The sequence below is a fragment of the Mytilus edulis genome, chromosome 4, assembly GCF_963676685.1.
Source record: "Mytilus edulis chromosome 4, xbMytEdul2.2, whole genome shotgun sequence".
In the NCBI taxonomy this organism is placed as follows: Eukaryota; Metazoa; Mollusca; class Bivalvia; order Mytilida; family Mytilidae; genus Mytilus; species Mytilus edulis.
Window position 1 is genome coordinate 97,442,780 of NC_092347.1, and position 20,347 is coordinate 97,463,126.

A 20,347-nucleotide genomic window follows, 5' to 3' on the forward strand; every position below is an offset into this window, starting at 1 on the left:
AAACCAAATAGATGAATTTGGGATAGATAAGTACCGTGACACGTCTTATAGTAATGTGAATTAACACTAAAAAATAAAAGAAAACAAACGACACAACGGAAACACAACGTTAAATGTAACACACACAGAAACGAACTATAATATAACAATGGTCATATTCCTGACTTGGTACAGGACATTTTTATAGGAAAAAATGGTGGGTTGAACTTGGTTATGTGGCATGTCAAACATCCCTCTTTTATGGCCATGTGAAATATAACATTAAAATGACAACACAACATTACAGGACTACAATATAAATAAATAGGAGAACACTCCAAGGAAAATTCAAAACGGAAAGTCCCTAATCAAATGGCAAAATCAAAAGCTCAGACAGTTGTTATCCATTTGTTTGATGTGTTTGAGCTTTTAAATTTTCCTCGGAGTTCAGTATTTTTGTGATTTTACTTTTTAACAAAGTATGCCATATGTTTTCACAAAGTAGTAAATTTATAGATTACATTATCTTTTTTTTATGGAAAAGCATTGTGGATGATTCTGTTTTTGACTTTAGGCTAGTAAACAGTTTCAGTCTTTCTGAAGACCCTCTTTCACTGGGGACAATTTTTTTTTCAATCTAATGGTCAATTCCTTTGTAGAACATTCAGCTGAAATATTGCTTGTGCTTTTAAAACAAGTTGACTGATAATTCGGTCAAGGTTGACTTTGTAGATCTTGTCTTTGAAATTACTAATAATGAACTAATTTAGTTTTCAAAATACATTACAGAAAAGTAAAACATAATTTAATGAACAAAAACTACAATACAGAGTCAACCAACAGTTTCAGTATTCTTATTTGAAGATCTTGTCTTGTGGAAAATATTCGCTATTCAAGAAAGAGGAGAACGATGCAAAACTCAGATTCAAACTCATAAGTTAAAAATAAACTGACAACACCATGGCAAAAAAAGAAAAACAACATAGACAATTTAAGACTGAGCAACACAAATCCCACCCAAAAAAGGGATGATCTAGAAGGGTAAGTAGATGTGGCACCTGTAGTAGGTCTTGTCTCTTGCTGAAAATTTTTGCTATTTAAAATTTCTAGCTTTCTATTCAAGATACAAATGACAAATCAAGTATGCTGAAATGACAAGTCGACTATGCTAAAATGGCAAGTCGACTATGCTGAAATGGCAAGTCGACTATGCTGAAATGGCAAGTCGACTATGCTGAAATGACAAGTCGACTATGCTGAAATGGCAAGTCGACTATGCTGAAATGGCAAGTCGACTATGCTGAAATGGCAAGTCGACTATGCTGAAATGGCAAGTCGACTATGCTGAAATGGCAAGTCGACTATGCTGAAATGGCAAGTCGACTATGCTGAAATGACAAGTCGACTACACTGATATGAAAAATCGAGTCTGGTGATTTGTAAAGTTGCTTTCAATTTTTTGCTGCAAAGCTTGTTTGATTAAAAGCAATGATGAGATAACAAAATTTGCATTTTTAATATATGGCTTTACAAGTGGTACATAAGTGTTTCTCTTTTCTCATATTTTATGTAGATTAGACCCTTGGTTTTCCTGTTTGAATTATGTTATACTAGTAATTTTTAGGGTCCTTTAAAGCTTGTATGTTGAAGGCTTACTTTGATCTATAATGATCAACTATTTAAACATTGTGACTTGGATGGAAGTTGTCTCATTGGCACCTTATACCACATTTTCTTATTTGTATATAAAAATGTTCATACATGTATATCAAAGAAACCATGATTGTAACATATTTATTATTCTGTCTGATTTTATATATGTTTAAAACTCAACAATCATTATTACCTGAAATAAAATATTCTTAAAGAAATTAGACTTAACAAATTAGTTTACTTCAATGCATTAATAAAAACAAAATAATCTTGTATACCTCAATAAAATACAAGATCATTATTTAGACATAAATCATACTTGTCTCAAAATCAAAAAACATAAAAGATTATTTCATAAAAGCAGAAAAAAGATATTTTATATTCTTAATCTTTGATGGCAATAATTTGAGCTCAGTCTTTATCAACTGTTTATCTAAACGGGAATGAATTTTTACTCCAACCATACAAATTGAATATAGAATATATTCTAATAAAGATAGTTTAGTTGTATCTTATAAGGACATCTGCAATTAACAATAAAGTCAAAATTGAAAGTTAGTTAGTGTAAAATAAGCACTTCATGCTTATAATTTTTGAATTTGTCAATCAACTTTTAAAGCAGATCTGTTAGTTAGTCCCTGTAATATTCCAAAAGTTACCTTATGGTAATTTCAATACCTTTAAACCATGAATGATTTCTGTATCAATGCTTTAAAAGTATAATTGAAATCTTGTATAATACCTCTTCTAATACATAATAATTGCCTTCTTTTGAATTTAAAACAAGAGGCTGTCACAACGACAGCAAACCGGATTTATTAATATTTATTTGTGTCCTGGCAATACCACAAGAACCATTACTGATGAATGGTGAAAGTGAAAATCGTCAATATCAAATTTGAGCTCCATTTTGTCATCAGTATCAACATCTTAAAATTTGAAAAGCTTAGATTGAATGGTTCATGAGTAAATGCAACAACGTGAATTGAAACGCCATTTCACAATCTTTCAAGAACCATAACTCCTGAACGGTAAAAGTCGAAATCGTCATTATTGAACTTGACCTCTAATTTGCCATCAGTAACAACATATAAAAATTTCAAAAGCTTTGGTTGAATGGTTCATGCATAAATGCACGGACACGACTGGAAACACCATTTTTCAATCTTTCAAGAACCACAACTCCTGAACGGTAAAAGTCAAAATCGTCATTATTGAACTTGACCTCCATTTTGTCATCAGTAACAACATATTAAAATTTGGGAAGCTTAGGTAGAACAGTTCATGCGTAAATGCACGGACACGACTGGAAACTCCATTTTTCAATCTTTCAAGAACCATAACTCCTGAACGGTAAATGTCAAAATCGCCATTATTGAACTTGACCTTCATTTAGTTGTCAGTAACAACATATTAAAATTTTAAAATCTTTGGTTGAACGGTTCATGAGTTAATGCACGGACAACATTTGATTTCCGCCCGCCCGCCCGCCCGCCGTACATCCCCAAATCAATAACCGACATTTTTGTCACAAAAATCCAGTTAATAAAAACAACATTGTGTTGAAACAATGTTTTTTGTTTGGTTGACTGGATATACGAAATTTCATAATGTATCTTGAATTTGTATTTGTCATAAGAAACAATCTATTTATTCGTCTCAGCATGTTAATGTTTAATGACAGAGGAAAAACAAAATACAAAGCTTCCATCACAGATCAGTAAAGTCACAGTCCTTTTTATGTTGTTAACATTGTGTAGAAACACTAATTTAGTTTGCTTGACTGAACATAACAAAAAATAATTATCACAACAATAACAGTAATCTTTGAAAATCTAGCCACTGTCTCTTGAATTTCTATTTGTCATCACAAGCAATGTTCTTAATTGTCTCAATGTGTAAATATTTAAAAATGAGAGAACAAAATATAAAGCTTCCATCACAGATCTCTTCAGCTGGCCTATTATGTCACATGATGATGTAGTAGTATACTTGTACTTCAATTTGAATTCAAACTACTTCTTTTTTCTTTTTCCGCCTCCATCTAAATTTTTTACCACCAAGTAAATGTCTATTAGACGGATGGTTTAAAGCTAATAATACTGGTCCGTGTAACAGCAAGGACATACTGTGTTCTGAAAAAATGTATAAAAAGTTAAATAACAAAAATATCAAAACTCTTAGGAAAATTCAAAACAGATGTCCTTATCAAATGGCAAAATCCAAAGCTCAAACATTGTCATTAATTTATTAGCTGCCTGTTTTCAATATTTCACAAAAAAAGTCATGTATTAAATGCACAATTTGATATACTATTATCTGATTATTTGATATTTTAGTACTTTTTGGTACTCCCATTTCACAAGTACTGTTGTCCAGGAACCTGTTGTTCAGTAGTTGTCATTTATTGATGGGGTTCATAAGTTTTTCTCATTTCTTGTTTTTTTATATAGATTAGACCGTTGTATTTAATGTTTGAATTGTTTAACACTAGTTATTTTGGGGAGGCATTTTAAAGCTTGCAGTTCTGTGTGAGCCAAGGCTATGGGTTGAAAACCATACTTTGACCTTTAATGGTTTACTTTTTATACAATGTGTTATTTCTATCTATAGTTGTATAGTTGTGCATTAAATCAGAATTTCAAATGCTACGAAAAAAAAGTTAGAAAATTTTGCTGTATTTTTATCAAGTTTACTAGTGTATAACAATTATACATCTGTATTTGACTTAATAATGTATTTTTATATTTTGCTCCTGACCTTCAAGCATTTCAAATGTACTATAAATGAAATCTTTGCTAATGCCAAACAAGATAAAAAGACTACAATCAATACAAGTGAGGATCCAATAGGGTCAAATTTGATCTGCACCCTTGGGGCCTGATGTTTCATTTTAGAGGAACTTTTGCATTGGAAAACATAAACCTGTCAATTAGCTTTAAGGCACTTGGTGACTTCTGGCAATTTTTAAACATTAACTTGTGACTTAGCAGGGTACCCAAATGGAGCCCCTTCCAAAACATATAGTTTAAAAGCATTGACTAGTTCATTCTATAAGTTATATAACCTAAATTGCATTAATATAGTTTTCAATTCTTGCAATACTGTTGATTCATTTATTTTCATAGGTACCAATTTTCGTGGATTAGGGAAACTTGCATTTTTATGGATATTAAATTTTGTAGTTTTGTCAAAGTCTAACTACAGGACTTGAGGATATCTGATTTATGTTAAACATTTCATTTCATGGTGCACCACCTAACATTGAAATCCACAAAATTTGGTATCCCACGAATAATAATGCATCCACAATATATGCTTTTTTTTTACAACTTACCATCTACTTCTTTACTTATTTGAGTCCAAGATTCTAAATAATTCTCCTTTTCATCTCTCTTTATTCCATATGGATTTAATCCCCTACTTAGACAAGACTGCAATAGAAAAAAAAACACTTTTGAATTACTGACATCTGAATGCAAAGGCATTAATTACTTTAATAATGTTAATATTCGACTAATTTTGCTAACTACATTCTGTTCTTGACTTAAAATATCAATCACAAAATCATTAATAGATATTATTTCGACATACATGTAAGTTCCTAACGTGTTGGGACCATCATAAAAACAAGAATGTGTCCATAGTACAAGGATGACCCACTCGCAATATCATTTTCTATGTTCAGTACACCATAAAATTGGAGTCAACAATCTAATTTGCCATTAAAATTAGAAAGATTATATCATAGAAAACATGTTGTACTAAGTTTCAAGTTGATTGGACTTCAACTTCATCAAAAACTACCTCTACCAAAAACTTTAACCTTAAGTGGGACAGATGGACAAGCGAACCAACAAATGAACCAACAAACAGACAAACATATAAACAGACAAAAAAAAGAACATATAGTAGGTGGGGCATTAAAATATACAAGGCTCATCAGAGCTACCATTTTGCAGCTAGCTTTTGCCATGATGCTTCTGTGTGCTTCATCAAATAAAATTATTAATTTAAACTCTAGCAAGGCAGAAATCCAAAACCAAAGTCTTGTTAGGAACTATTTACAATTTCTCTTATATCTGTGTTCAATGATTCTTTATAGTGTAAAGTAATTTCAGTTTGAAATAACTTTTGGGGTAAACATTTTCAACAATCACATAACCCCATGTCAACATAATCAGTCTTGATCCACTATCTTACCATGTTGATATCCTCTTCAGTCATAGAGTTAAAACCTTCCCTAACAATTGCTCGGTCTGTATGAAGTACCAACAGTCCTTCCTGAACTAACTTTGATCTTCTTAATGAAAACCCAAATGTTTTGGCGAGATGTCTCTGAAAATGTATATATTTTTTTTCAATTTGCCAAAACAAAATAAAAGCATGAAAGTTGATATTGTAAATTACTAAGAATGAAACAAAAACTACAGAAGAGACTTTGTCATGTCAAGACACCCTGATTGGTTTTTTTTGTATCGACATCAGTATAAATTTCTTGAATGCATTGCAATTTTGTTTAAAATAAGTGAAAGAGTTCAACAGTTACTGTATTTTTTCTTCTATAAAAATCCTAATCGTGAATTCAGGTTTTTTCTTGTTCATAAAACCTATACAAACTTTTACACCCTAGTTAAAATATTCATCCCATATTTGACTATTAATTACCATTCAATGTACAATAATCATAATGAATAAAACAAGATGTTCCATCTGCCAATGCAGGTATTGAAATGCTATAAAGACATATACTTAAATTACTTATATAGTTCTTGAAGAGAGGAGATTTTTTTTATTAGAATAAGACCCATTATTGGTTCCAGATGATAGACACTATTATTTAATATGTCTTTTGATTGAGTTAAGCCTTTTCAATTGATATTTTATAGTATAGTGCGTCTTTCTATGTTGTGATGTTACACTGTTGTTTCAGACAAGGATGAAGGTTGGTACCTATTAAAACCTTTAAAACCACTGCATTTGGTTGCATCTATAATGGTTTACTTTTGCAATTTATGACTTGGGCGGAGAGTTGTCTAATTGGCACACGTACCACTTCCTCTTATATCTACTAACTATTATAAATAAGTTCTCTTTTGTAGTTATCAAACATTCTTGCATAATGAATCCACACGGTTTTTTTAACTTACAGAATATGCAAATGATAATTTCTCTGCCTTAAAGTTATACGTCTCAAATACTGGCTTTACTTCTAAAATTTCTTCAACTGTTGGATGCAAAGAATTTTCTAGCTGAAAATATAAAAGGCATTGAGCAAGCTTCTTAAAAGTATTCAACTTTCATGGATACAAACAAAAATTTGGAACTATATATAAAACAATAACAATAATACTATAGTCAAACAAAAATGTTTCAGTGTTATTATAAACAAAACTTATAAACAAAAACTAGGTTGGTAGTAAATACGTTTTTTTTATATTTTTATCTTTACATTTACTAGAACACACCCGCGAAATCGCGGGCATTCAGAGCGGAGTTAAAAGTATGTAAAGTGTTGTTAGAAGTTTTATACCTCCTCCTTCATTTCCAAAATTCCCAATTTTTGGTTTTCTATCAATTTCAATATGAACATACATTTAGTATGTTATGAACATTTAAGTATGGAACCTGTAGTTCAGTGGTTGTAGTTTGTTTGTGTGTTACATATTTGTTTTTCGTTCCTTTTTTGTGCATAAATAAGGCCGCTAGTTTTCTCGTTTGAATTTTGTAAGCTGAGTATGCGGAATGGGCTTTGCTCGTTGTTGAAGGCCGTACGGTGACCTATAGTCGTAAATTTCTGTGTTATTTTGGTCTCTTGTGGAGAGTTGTCTCAACATGGCAATCATACCACATCTTTTTTTTTTTGTTATCAATGAATTTTGTAAAATATTTAATGAATGGAGAATTTCAGAAAAGGTATCAAAAGTTCACATGAATAATTTTACCGCTTATCTGTATATTACTATATAACTGTGTATTTACTTTCAATTCTTAGTTTAGTAATCGATCCATGGTGGTCAATTGACAAAGTATACAGACCCTCTCCATTTAATAAACTCTGAACATAATTAACAAAAATTACACTTTATTCGTACTATTTGTTTGTTCAAAGTATACAGAAAAACGCAAACCGGAAGTATAATCTGACTTAAAATTTTGTCCAATGACGGGACAATATCCGGATGCCCTTTTTCTCGTTTTTCTCCCAAAATAACTCAATCTGAATAATCATATGAATGGATGACAAATGCGACTTTGCACTGTACATATAGGACACAGAGTCGTGTTGATTAATTTATTGTGGAAAGAAGAGAAGCGACACCAAAAATAAGGTCTTCTCGTTTAATAGTATAGATTATTTTTGAATATATATCTGAAAATTTTAAAGTTTCGGTACTAAAATTGCCAATAAAGTCTAAGTGTAGGAGGCATTTTGAGTCTTAAATAAAAAGGTCAGTAGAAAAACCCTCAACTGAAGTGTTGATGTTTTATTTTGGACTAAACAAAAGTTAATCTAATGCAACAACGTTTGTTATCTTTATTTTGATTGGATAACATCACTAATTTTCATGGCATCAATTGTTTTCTGTCAGTTTCATTAGAATGGAGATAACAATATTGTATTTTAAGCTCCAACGGCATCATTAGTGATTTGATGGTCGCATATACCCGTTTACTGTCTCCGCTTACGTGTTGCCAGTAAACTTAATTTTGGGACAATGAAATCAACAGTTGATGCTGTCGGAGCTTAAAATACAATACAGTTATCTCCTAAATCATTTACAGGAGTCAAATGTAAAAAAAATCTATTGTTTCTAATCTGCTTGTCATTCCTAAGTACCTTTAAAAGCATTGAATTTTCTCTTTATTGTTCAGGTACAGACATTAGAACTTGTATTTTTAATGAGCATCTTTTTTCCAAAAACTATTAGCATTTCTGAAGCATGTCTTTTCTTCTTAATATATTAATTCCTTACCATATGAATAAAAGTATGTGTTTCAACTATTCAATCGATGTTAATTCTGTGTTATGTTTGAGATAAACCAATTTTGTAATATGTATTTGATCCAGATTTTATGTCAATTCTATTAGATGTACTTACTTTTTGAAATATTTGCTCCATTTTTAGTTTATATTCTGTGTGAGGTATATGTCTACATGCTATTTCCATGTGATCTAGAATTATTGGCAAATGTTTTATTCTATCTATATGTCTTTGTTTGTATACTTCTATCTTTATTTCTTCTGTCCAGAAATGACTTGTCAATAATAATTTTGGATAAAGGTAACTAAAATAAAAAAAAATTAAATTGAGTGAAATGTTTTAAAAGGGTATTGGTCTCCCTTGACCACCAACTGGAATTAAGTTCTTCATTTCAAGTACTTTCTGAGGGGGGATAGGACCTTTATCGGGACTCCGGGATCGGGTGTTTTTAAGCTCGGGATTTCGGGATCCGGGAATTCTTTATTTCGAATTTCGGGATCCAGGATTTTTATTTATTTAAATTCGGGACCTCAGGATTTCGTGTTTTTAAGCCCGGGATTTCGGGATCATGTACCCTCCTATCCCCCCTCCTTTCTGCTGAAGGGACACCTGGAAAGTTAATGTCAAGAAATCAATAAGGGCTATAATTAATTCTGGACTTATCAATATATTATAGAATGCTAGGAGTATAATATAAGTGACATAGAAATAAGTGATAATTCCTCCATTCATTCCTTTACAACTAATACATGTCATAAGATAAAACAATCAACAAAAAGAAGTGTTCATAGGACACCATGCTAAGTTTACCATGTTCAGCAGTGCTGAACTCTTGGAATCTGTGAAAAAAACTTAATTTGCACACATTTTTTTTAGTTCAAATCGTAATGAATATTTGTATTAATTTCAAATTGATGTTACCACAACTTCACAAACTTAAAAGAAAACTTCAACATTAATATAGAATGAACAGAAAACAGAATGGACTGAAAGAGTCAAAATTCGCTAATATGAAAACAGTCTAAGTAAATATAACTTACGCTACTGGTAATATGGTAGGAAAAATAACAAACGCACCAGGCATCATAGCTACTACAAGCATGGGGGCTGCTTTTATCATCTCACTTGGCATCTACAAAAAAAATGACAGAAAAATATTTGCAGATCTGCTGCTGTTGTTTTTTTCATGATAATTCTGTTATAAAATAATCTGTTCATTAGTTGGTACATAAATAAGGCTGTTATTTTTCTATTTTAACTTGTTTTACATTTGTCATTTCAGGGCCTTTTAAAGCTGTGGTGTGTATCATTTTATATTAACATTCAGGTTCATTTTTAGGTTCATTTGATGAGAAACTATATACATGAATGCACCAAACCAAAGTCAGGATCCTGATGTTCAGTGGTTGTCATTTGTTGAAGTGGTTCATAGATATAAAGGTGTTTATCATTCCTCTTTTTTTTATATAGATCAGACTATTTGTTTTCCAGAATTGTCTTACACTAGTCATTTTGTGGCCCGTTCTTATCTGGCTTTTTTATATGAGCCTAGGCTCCATGTTGAAGGCTGTTCTTTAACCTGTAATTGTTAACTTTTTATACATGTTTTACTTGGAAGGAGAGTTGTTTCATTGGCACTCATACCACATCTTCTTATTTATATTTAAGGCCATGCAAAAATGATTGTTGGTTTCCCCTAACCCTGCTGTTTTTACCATCCATGTCTTTATTATTTTTTCTCTTTTTTGCAGATGAAAAATAAATAAAGAGTTTATCGTCTGTGTTTCAACATTGTATTTCTCAATTCTCATTTTATCAGTTTCACATAGATTATACCAAAATATAGAATGTGAAAAAAAACACACAAACTACAGGTTAACAACAACATTCTCTGTAAAACGAAAATGATTTTTCACAACATTTTACAACAAGAAAAACAAAATAAGTTTTACCAGCCTGCCAGGCCTTGGTAATTTACACATGTTAGGGGAAACCAACATTTATTTTTCAATGGCCTAAGGGTACTGATTTTTTAGACTACTCCACAGAGTGAAGTACATTTTTACCTTCAAAAGATAAGAAAAGAAAAATTTAAAAGCTGATTAGAAAGATATAAATAAGGACCCTTACCTGTTGATAAATCACAAGTTCTTTACGGGAAAATGTATGTAGTTCCCTACTGTTATACCAAATATCTTTACTAACTTGATAATATGTCTTTGTATCCTCCAATAAATCATTAAATCCTTGAAAAAAAACCACATACATTTTGTAGTTCTAAAAAACAATTATCCAATAGCCATTTTCAGAGATATAAAATAAATCAACTAAAAAACAGATAGCTTATTTTCTTTGTATGTTCATTTGATTAGTAAGGCATAATGTCTCCTCCATTGACATGTCTATTTCTCTTTAGCATGTTAAGTAATGATGTTTGAGCTGCTGTCTAATTAATTTAAATCATCTTTGTTGATTCTGTATTGAATGTTTGCTAATTATATACATCTGACAGCAACACACAAATGTATATATAATTTCCTCAAATGTTTAGTAGGAATTTGTCCAAGGGTTTACCTATTTGTTTTTATTGCATTTGATTGAAGCTTATTGGTTATGCAACCCTTCATCATGCATGGCCTGAATGCCCTGTTATTGTTGTTGTTGATTTTAGTTTTTTTTTTTAGAATTTCTGTCAAGACAATAGACCATAAATGGCAAGTGATGCATGACGACAACAGCTCATACTGAATTCTTGTGTTAGCAGGCAAAAAAACAAGAAAGATAACTCCTGAACTTTTAAAGTAAGAATCTGCTATAGGACATGAGCAGAACTTATCAGTGACCTCACAGTATGTAAGAAGAAATTATCAAGTTGACTTTCATCAAGCATTAAATTTTCTATCTGTTTATAAATATTGTACATTGTAAATATAATATTGGTTGCTTCAAATAATGTGAATCTGAGGTGAGGTCATTTTCTACACCAACTCAACAAGAATGCATTGTCTCATGTGGCTGATATTTAATGATATCAATGTACAGAAAACCTAATAATCTTTACATCTTTATCCTAGCAACAGAAAACACAGCAGAATTTCATATTAAGAATGTACAACTGAAAATGTTTGTTTTTAATTCATCTTATGTGAATCTTCAAATTATTATAAACTTACCAACTTTAAAAGTCTTGTAAAATTTAAATGCTGTAGGATTGTTAGTTTCTACAAAATTTTCACATTTTTCAATTGTCTTTACAAATTTGTTAACTAAATATCTCTTCAATCTTCCTGGAGGTCCTAGTGTGTCTTGTGGATGAGAACAGTAATACCTGAAATTAACACAAATAAGTATCTTATAATATTGTAGAAAATGTATCTAAAAACCTGTCAATATGAATTGCACCTTTGCTTCTCAGATCATTACTTTGTTTAACTGAGATCATCCATTGATTTTGTGAGATTCACAGTGCTTAATAATTGGATTTTTTAAGTAGTTTTTTGTGAACTGTTAAATTAGTCTTTGGTTTTGCCTTTCTTCAACTTATGATTTTTCTATGCCGCTTCAATGGTGTTTTCTTCCTTTTTTATACATTGTGATAACAACTATGCCAATCATTCAAACAAACATTTTACATAAATTGAATGGTATGTATGACTTAATTGCTCAACATGCTCAAAGAAGACTATTTCCCTAATCCTGCAATACTCGCCAATAGAATCTTCCTCTTCTGTTACAGATGAAATATGCAAAAGTTATTGCTGTGTGATTAGCAAATGGTGAATTTATGACAAATTGCCCCACTCTGTTTCTTCTAAGTTGATTCACTTATGAAAAAGGGTAAATCCCCTTTAAATTTACATCTGCTAACCTGCCCCGCTTATGAAAAGGGTTGAAATCTTGATATATTATCATAAAGTTATGGGTTTTTGTACTAATATCAATTTTCACTGCTTATGGTTTTCACTGTTGAGTTTTTATTCAGGTGTTTACTCAAAGGAGTAGGTTCAGTAAGACCCCTTTTTGGCCCCAAAATATAGCAATTATAGAAAATTGTGAAAATGTAATCTTTAAGCTATATTTTGGAAAGAAAAATGATTCTGCTACATAAATACGAGCTGTTTTTGACAATACAATGCACAAATATCGCATTCTAGCATCATTAAGTCATTCTAAATAACTGAAATCTTCAAAATTTTAGCTTTTCTTGAAAAGCGACTTTGAATATGTCATACATTTGTCACTTTGAAGTGTTGTTGTTGTTCCAATTATAGAAACCGAAAATCATGCCACAATGTACACCTATGCAGTCAAACTATGTCAAAATGTGATAGGAAAACATATGACAAATGAAAACATATGACACACATATGACACGACAATAATAGTCCTGTCAACTGGCATTTGCACTTATGAAAAAGGTTTAAAATCTCCCAGTATAATGTCTGCTAACTGGCCCCATGAATGAAAAAAGAATTCATTAAATATAAATAATGGGGAGAGTACGTGGAAAAGTGGGTCGATTTGGTATAGGGATAAAGGACGATTTGTCTTAATTCCCAGTGTGTATTTCATTTGAATTTTCTGCGATGACAGCTAATCTAGAGCAGAGAAATGTTTACATAAATGGATACTTGAAATAAATTAACTCAAACCGGCGAAATATTTTTCTTCTGTAAGTTATTCTTGACAAGTCTTTGAAAGATTGCATGGTTTTATTTTTTGTTCCTTTTAAATACACCTTTTCTCCCTTTATACAAGAGAGCATTCGTTTGGTTTAACTTAAAACCATAAAAGCCTTTGATAAGAAAGAGTATACAACGTCCCGTTACGGAAATCGTTTTTTGCACTTTATTTTCTTTATTTATCCTTTTCATATCATGCTTTCAAATACCGCTTTGAAAAAATGACTGAACTCATACATAATCCTTCATTTTTGGGCCTTTTATAGTACCCCGAATAATTCAGTCGTTATATTCCGCTGATCTACGAAGGCTATTAATTCTTATTCTTATGTTCCTAATGTCTTAATTAGTAACAGTTCTACAGGAGATAGTAAAAACAGTTTTGCTGTCAGAAAAGGAAATGAAATGAAAGCAAACCTGAATGTTCCTTCACAAAATGGTCCTCCTAGAGATTCACCAAAACCATATTTTTACCCTGAAAATCCTGATCCCAATACGATCTTAAATTCCTCGAACTCAAATAGTAAAGGCACTGGCTACGGTTACATGGAAATGTAACAATAAAACAAAAATTATTGTTACATCGGAGACTAATTGCCGGAATGCAAAGTTGGGTAAGGAACCGATTAATTACGAATGTAACAATAATTATTGAGGCTACGGTTACATTGTGTTATTGTTACATGAAAAACAGCAATGTACGCTAGATTTATTAAATTTAAATTTTCTATAGTTATGTTGCTTAATTCTTTCATATGTACTAAATAATTGTACTTCTAATAATGATAAATAATAAATATTATTATTCAGCAAATGGCGTTTAAAAAGTTTTACGTATTAATGGTTTTGATGTTCTTAAATGTACAACTTAAGATTAGTAGTGCAAAAGGCGAAAAATGGTTTGTTGTTGAGAACAGTCGAGCTGAGAAAAGTGTTCACTTTTTTAAGTATTGAACTGCACATCTACTCTTATTACTGTCATTATACTTTGAACAATGGATGAAGAGATTCCTATTACCAATTTTGTTTTGGATGAAAAATTTTAAACTTGGGATGCGTTTGATACGAAACTGAATCAATATCAAAAAACAAAATTTCTTACAGCTATAGGTACAAACTCTGAAAAAATGATACATCAAAAGCAAGGTTTGCTAACTGCTAAGTTGGATACTGAAATTTGAGGTAAACCTAAAATCCGTAATGGACGGCAGTGCGATCATATTGAAAGAAGACATGAAACTATACCACATGCTTTCAACCAAAATATTGGATGAGGAAGTATTTCTCACCAGAAGCATGGCAAACATTAAAGGTTGCCTTATCTTCTAAAAGGAATATTGCAGAATAGAATTGCACGATATGCAATACAGACGTTCGTAATGCGGCATCACTGGTGTGTGATGGCTGCTTGGAGTGGATTTATCAAAAATGCGTCGGACTTAAACATGCTCCAAAACCACTTACTCGGGATATGTAGAAACTGTCATTGTAAATACAAAAATAAAGAAATTGTATGTAATAATTGTATGTATTGTAAATATAAAATAAACGTCATCATTTTTTATAAATTAGTACATATTACAAGTCCTATCTAACATTGCTGTTTCAAGTTCATGTAACAATAACGCTATGTAACCGTAGCCTCAATATTTATTGTTACATTCGTAATTAATCAGGTCCTTACCCGACCATGCATTCCGGTATTTAGTCTCCAATGTAACAATAATATTTTTATTATTGTTACATTTCCATGTAACCGTAGCCAGTGCCAATAGTAAAAACTGTTTTGCTGTTGAACAAAGGAGTGAGACAATGATATCAGAAAATTGTTCTGACACAGTAGGATTGCCACCAAACAAGAATGTTCAACACATATACAATCCTTTTTTAGACAAAGGTCAAACATTCCTCCTGGACCCAGATATAAACAAGAATGATATAAACTTAGGAAAATCAAGTCCGCTCCGAATTGTCTCTTTCAACATTAAAGGCTTTAATTCCAATAAAAACTACTTTGATGCAATTCTTGATAAACATGATATTGTACTGATACAAGAACATTGGCTTTTTAATTATGAAAAAGAATTATTGAAACAACATCATTCAGATTTTATAACTTTCTCGAGACAAATTGATGATAATGAACCCTTATCTCCAATCAGTAGACCAAGAGGCCATGGAGGTATTGCAATTTTGTATAGAAAGTCCATGTCAACTATGTTTTCTCAACTTCCTGATGGAGATAACAGAATCCAGGCTATCGAAATTTCAACCACAAAAGACCCAATATGTCTTATAAATGTATATCTCCCCTCAAGAGGTACCGACAAAGGTCATGATGCTTATAGAGCAGCTTTGGACATCTTAAAAGAATTACTACTGAAATATCAAAGAACTCATTCAATTATTATCGCCGGCGATTTTAATGCTTCATTCCATAGACAATACAAGGACACCCAAGATGAACTATTTAAAAACTTGTGTAAGGAAAATCAAATAGAGCTACCATCTAACTACCCTATAGACCATACATACCATCAAGGTGATTCAAAATCACAGATAGACTACATTCTAACAAAATCTAGAGAGAATGATGACGAGTCAACTGAATATATGCAGGTGAAAATCTTAAGAGAAGGCCACAACACATCAGACCATGCATTATCCCGTCTCCGCTGAATTTTCTGTTAGATTACAGACCGCTCAAAAACAACTGAATGGAGATATTGTGACTAAGATTAATTGGGAAAAGGTTGACAAAACAAGTTATGAACAAAATTTGAAGGAGGAACTAAAAGATAGAAAGTATCTGAACATGAGAACACCTTTCGGTATTGAACAAGCTACAAACCAGCTAATTTCTGGTCTTACAAGAAAAATGTGGACAGAACTCTCAAATCTTATGATCTTCCATCCGCACATGAGATTATACTAAATCCAGAGAAAAATTGGAAACGATTGACTCATGATGTCATAGACAAAACCTGGAAAAACAGATGGACCGAATCTGCTAGAAGCAAATCAACACTCAAATATATGGAAGTAAACAACTGGAACTTTAAAAAACCAAACTTCTGTTGGAGCAGTGTCAGAGATAATAAAAGAGATGTTAGCAAAGGGATAATAAAATCCAGGATACTTACAGGAACTTACAAAACCCAAAGTATTACCAACCGATTTGACGGAACAAAAGCTGCAGAATGCAAATTGTGCATGGAAGGACCTGAGGATTATAAACATTTCCTAATCAACTGTGAAAGTCTGAATTGTGTGAGAAAAATTCATCAAGATAGACTAAAATCCCTACTAGAGGATAATCATATCCACTATTGCAGTATGATTGATTCTGATGAGGATCTTCTAGAATTATTGGTTGACTGTTCTAGGAACGACCTTATAACTGTGCCTCAGCAGAGAGACTTAGAACGAATCTGCAAAGACTGGATCTATGCATTGCATGCTAAAAGAACCCAACTTTTGGAAAACAAATGAACAATCAGTTGAGTTCTGAGCTTAAACTACAAGTGGCTGTCAGTCGTGGGAATGTAACATATAACAAGTATTATACTACTTTGTCTATATACTTAATTAATACTAAGTAATTCATAGTTAAACCATAACTAGAGCATATGTATTAATCACCCCTGTAAATAATCTTATAGACCCAAATTCTATTGACAAACTCTACTGTTTTACTTAAAACTAATTTTTACAAGTTTCTTGTTTTATTCGTATCCCTAACCATTTTATCTTTTAATTACATATATTTAAACTTATTAAGAAACCATACTAGTCCATAAATTTAACCAATTACCAGTGCAGATTAGTAGTTCCTTTTACTTTCCTTTGCTAAGAGAATTTAAACAACTGATAAGATTACTTTTATCCATTTTATAATTTTTAAATGTATAGTGTACATACAAGTTCCTGTTTTAACTAATTTTTAGTTTAATTACACCTTATATAAGAAAGCAAGATTTTGATTGGTTGATAGCCAGTGTATTTTTCGCATATTCTACTATATGTTTTCCTCATTTCAAACGAATTTGCCTGTTTTTCATCACTGCCGGTGAATTTGCCTCAAATACCATGGTATTTGCCATTTTGGATATTCCTTTTTTACCCTCGCGAGCAGCTTCCCGCCAAAAGATTTCGGATATGACGTTACATAATGAAAGCGAGCTAACGCGTATTAGAACATGTATAATTCCCGCGGTTCTATGATAATATCCACTTATACCCTAAATTATGCATAAACATGTTTATGAATTGCAGCTTGATAGTATTTATCTGCACATGTACAGAGAGTTTCAATCCAAATCTATTCGGTGTAATTAAACAGATATATCATGTTATGGAGGGGTATTTGCGAAAAATACCAGTCTTGGGACAGAATTTCCCTCGCCTGGCGGCTCGGGAAATTTCACAGTCCCTTGACTGGTATTTTTCGCAAATACCCCTCCATAACATGATATATCTGTTCATTATCCTATTCTAACTCTGTTAATATTATTTTAAATTTTAACCAGTAGATAGAATTTTAAATAACGCAATTTTAAAAATAAACAAAATTTTTAAATGCGGTGACCCTGCAGATAGGGTGGACTTCCAGAAGAAGAAGAAGAAGAAGAAGAAGCTACATATCGTGTGAGAGAAAATCGGACACGGAAAGGGCTTGAATTATTCGAGTTACTTTTATAGCTGACTATGCGGTATAGCTTTTGCTCATTGATGAAGGCCGTACGGTGACCTATAGTTGTTAATTGCTGTGTCATTTGGTCTCTTGTGGCCAGTTGTCTCATTGACATCTTCATTCCACATCTTCTTTTTTTATATTGGTATACTCTGATCATATTGAGTTGATTCAGGCAATTCATGTTTGATTCATGTTTGTAACCTTCACTGAACTAGACGCAAGTGGGTCACGGATTGTCAAAATGAGGGACTACAATGTTTCTAAGCACCAAATCTAATCCCTGTATGTCTGACCCTGTAGGGTCATAAACAAGAATAGGTTTGTTTGCCCTAACCCTACCTTCCCAGAAAATAGCTGCCTTCTCAAAATATTTTAATGTCCTGAGCTTGAAAAAGATTTTTTTATTACAGATATGCATGAAGAGTAAAATAACATATGACACAAAAAAAGTCACAGGACAAAAAGTCACAAATAGTTTGTTGACAATTATTTAAATATATAATAGAAATATCTTAAAATATTTACTTTTTAATACATATATTCATATTCAAGTGTAGGAAATGTGTCATTATACTTGAAAAATAAAGATTTATTTAATTTTAATCATGCAAAGGGTATATTTCTTGGGTTCATTCTCATTTATCCAACTTTTTAAAATTATAGGTAGTACAGGTAAAAAAAAAAGTTGGATAGATGAGATCAAAGGTAATCAAGAACAAAGAGTTTTTCAATTGAGTTTGGGTTGAATTACAGGTGAAAAATAAGACTGAAAATTATACCCGGATTATATTTTCTGTAGTATTATTTAGCATAGTAAGTTAAAATAAGCAACTGACATTAAAATTAATGTAATGTAAATCATTTTAACGTATTTTTAAGTTTTTATACCTTAATTAAAATGTGAATTGGATAGAAAAATATCAGTTGCACTTTTATTCATGAAGAGATTTGTCAATGAGATGGAGATTTTTTTTGTGTAATAGATCCTCTTCGTTTGTTTTTCTGTTCTGACCAAATGATCCAAATAGTTTAAGTAGGTGGTACAATGTATACTGCACCAGTGTAGTGATATACGTTGATCTGTCCTTGCTGTAGTCTATCCTTAAGTTGGGTTATATATATATAATTAGTCTGTTGTCTACGTAGGTTTAGGGGCGTTTCCAGATATTTGAAAGAGGGGGCGGAGAATGAACAAATTTTGGACCTTATTTTTGCCAAAAACATAAAATAAATATGTTTTGCACTAGTGTAACGCTTCCCGACTTGGAGCATGTATATTTTATAGTTAAAGTGTCAGGGTTTAACAATTTTTTATGCCGAACTCTCTCCATTAATTCACGGTCTATGGTATGTTAAAATGATTGCCATGGATGGATCTTTACAGCAGAAGGCCAATAAAGAGAAATTCCAAAGCATATGGTATAATGCGTTCCTTAACATTTTAATAGTCCTAGGCCAGGATTTTATGATAGAAAGGCGTAATTACGGTTGCCCTGGTAGAGAGTCCATGGGAAGCTCAGAAGCTCCTGGGTTTCAACAATTTAGCATCAAATTATGAAGACGCCAAACTAATAAATATCTCTCTATTTTAGATTAGATTCTGGTTTCTTTGAATAACACATGCTACAAGACCAAAAAAAACACTGAAGTATAAAGTTCGTTTGTTATAAATATTGTAGGCTTTAATGTGGAATACATGATTGAATATGGAAAATTGACTTTATTGTAAAACAGTGCTAAATTAAAGCAATCATGTCACTGCCTAGTTCTGATAGTTGGTATATAGTACATTAATAAATATGGTGCTTGAACTTGATGGCAAAATGTAGGATTGATGATGTGACTTAGTTACTAACTAATGGATATTGAAACAATATGATACTTCCAAAGGCTATCTAGATTTGGAAGTAAAAATGTTATACCAAATATACATGACTGTTACTTGTATAAATGCAACTTAACGCAAAACCTCAAATGAACAAATATTACTGATTTGTGAGTTTCTTCTGTATAAATGATGAAACATTTATTTATTATTCAAAATATACTAAATTTTATTTAAAAATAAAATGTAACAAGTTTACTATCGCCTATTTTATATATATATTTTTATAAAAACATACAGGAACAAATTTACTGTCGAATTTTAGAAAGACACCTTACATACCTGCCAAGTTTTTAAAATGCCCATGGGGGTTTTGCGTGCAAGATGGCTGCTATACTCCTAAAAAACCTTCAAGGGGGCTTTCAAATACAATGCTATGTTGTTTTTTGGCTTGTTCATACTTTTATAAGCCTCAATTCATTGTAAAATTAATTGTTTTGTTAAAATTGAGGACATCATTGCTCTT

The 20,347-nt window shown here is 31.6% G+C and overlaps 1 protein-coding gene across 1 annotated transcript; it reads right to left on the bottom strand.

The window, feature by feature from the left end:
* Positions 1-1,759: 1,759 nt before the first annotated feature.
* Positions 1,760-13,388, bottom strand: LOC139521188 (LETM1 domain-containing protein 1-like). The gene is made up of 10 exons (XM_071314510.1): positions 13,271-13,388; positions 11,792-11,946; positions 10,749-10,864; positions 9,659-9,750; positions 8,736-8,922; positions 6,783-6,884; positions 5,836-5,970; positions 4,970-5,066; positions 3,186-3,767; positions 1,760-2,422 (listed from the first exon to the last, which is right to left on the bottom strand). The coding sequence occupies exons 1-9, from the start codon at positions 13,381-13,383 to the stop codon at positions 3,643-3,645; spliced, it is 1,122 nt and encodes a 373-aa protein (XP_071170611.1). The 5' UTR covers positions 13,384-13,388; the 3' UTR covers positions 1,760-2,422; positions 3,186-3,642.
* Positions 13,389-20,347: the final 6,959 nt, after the last annotated feature.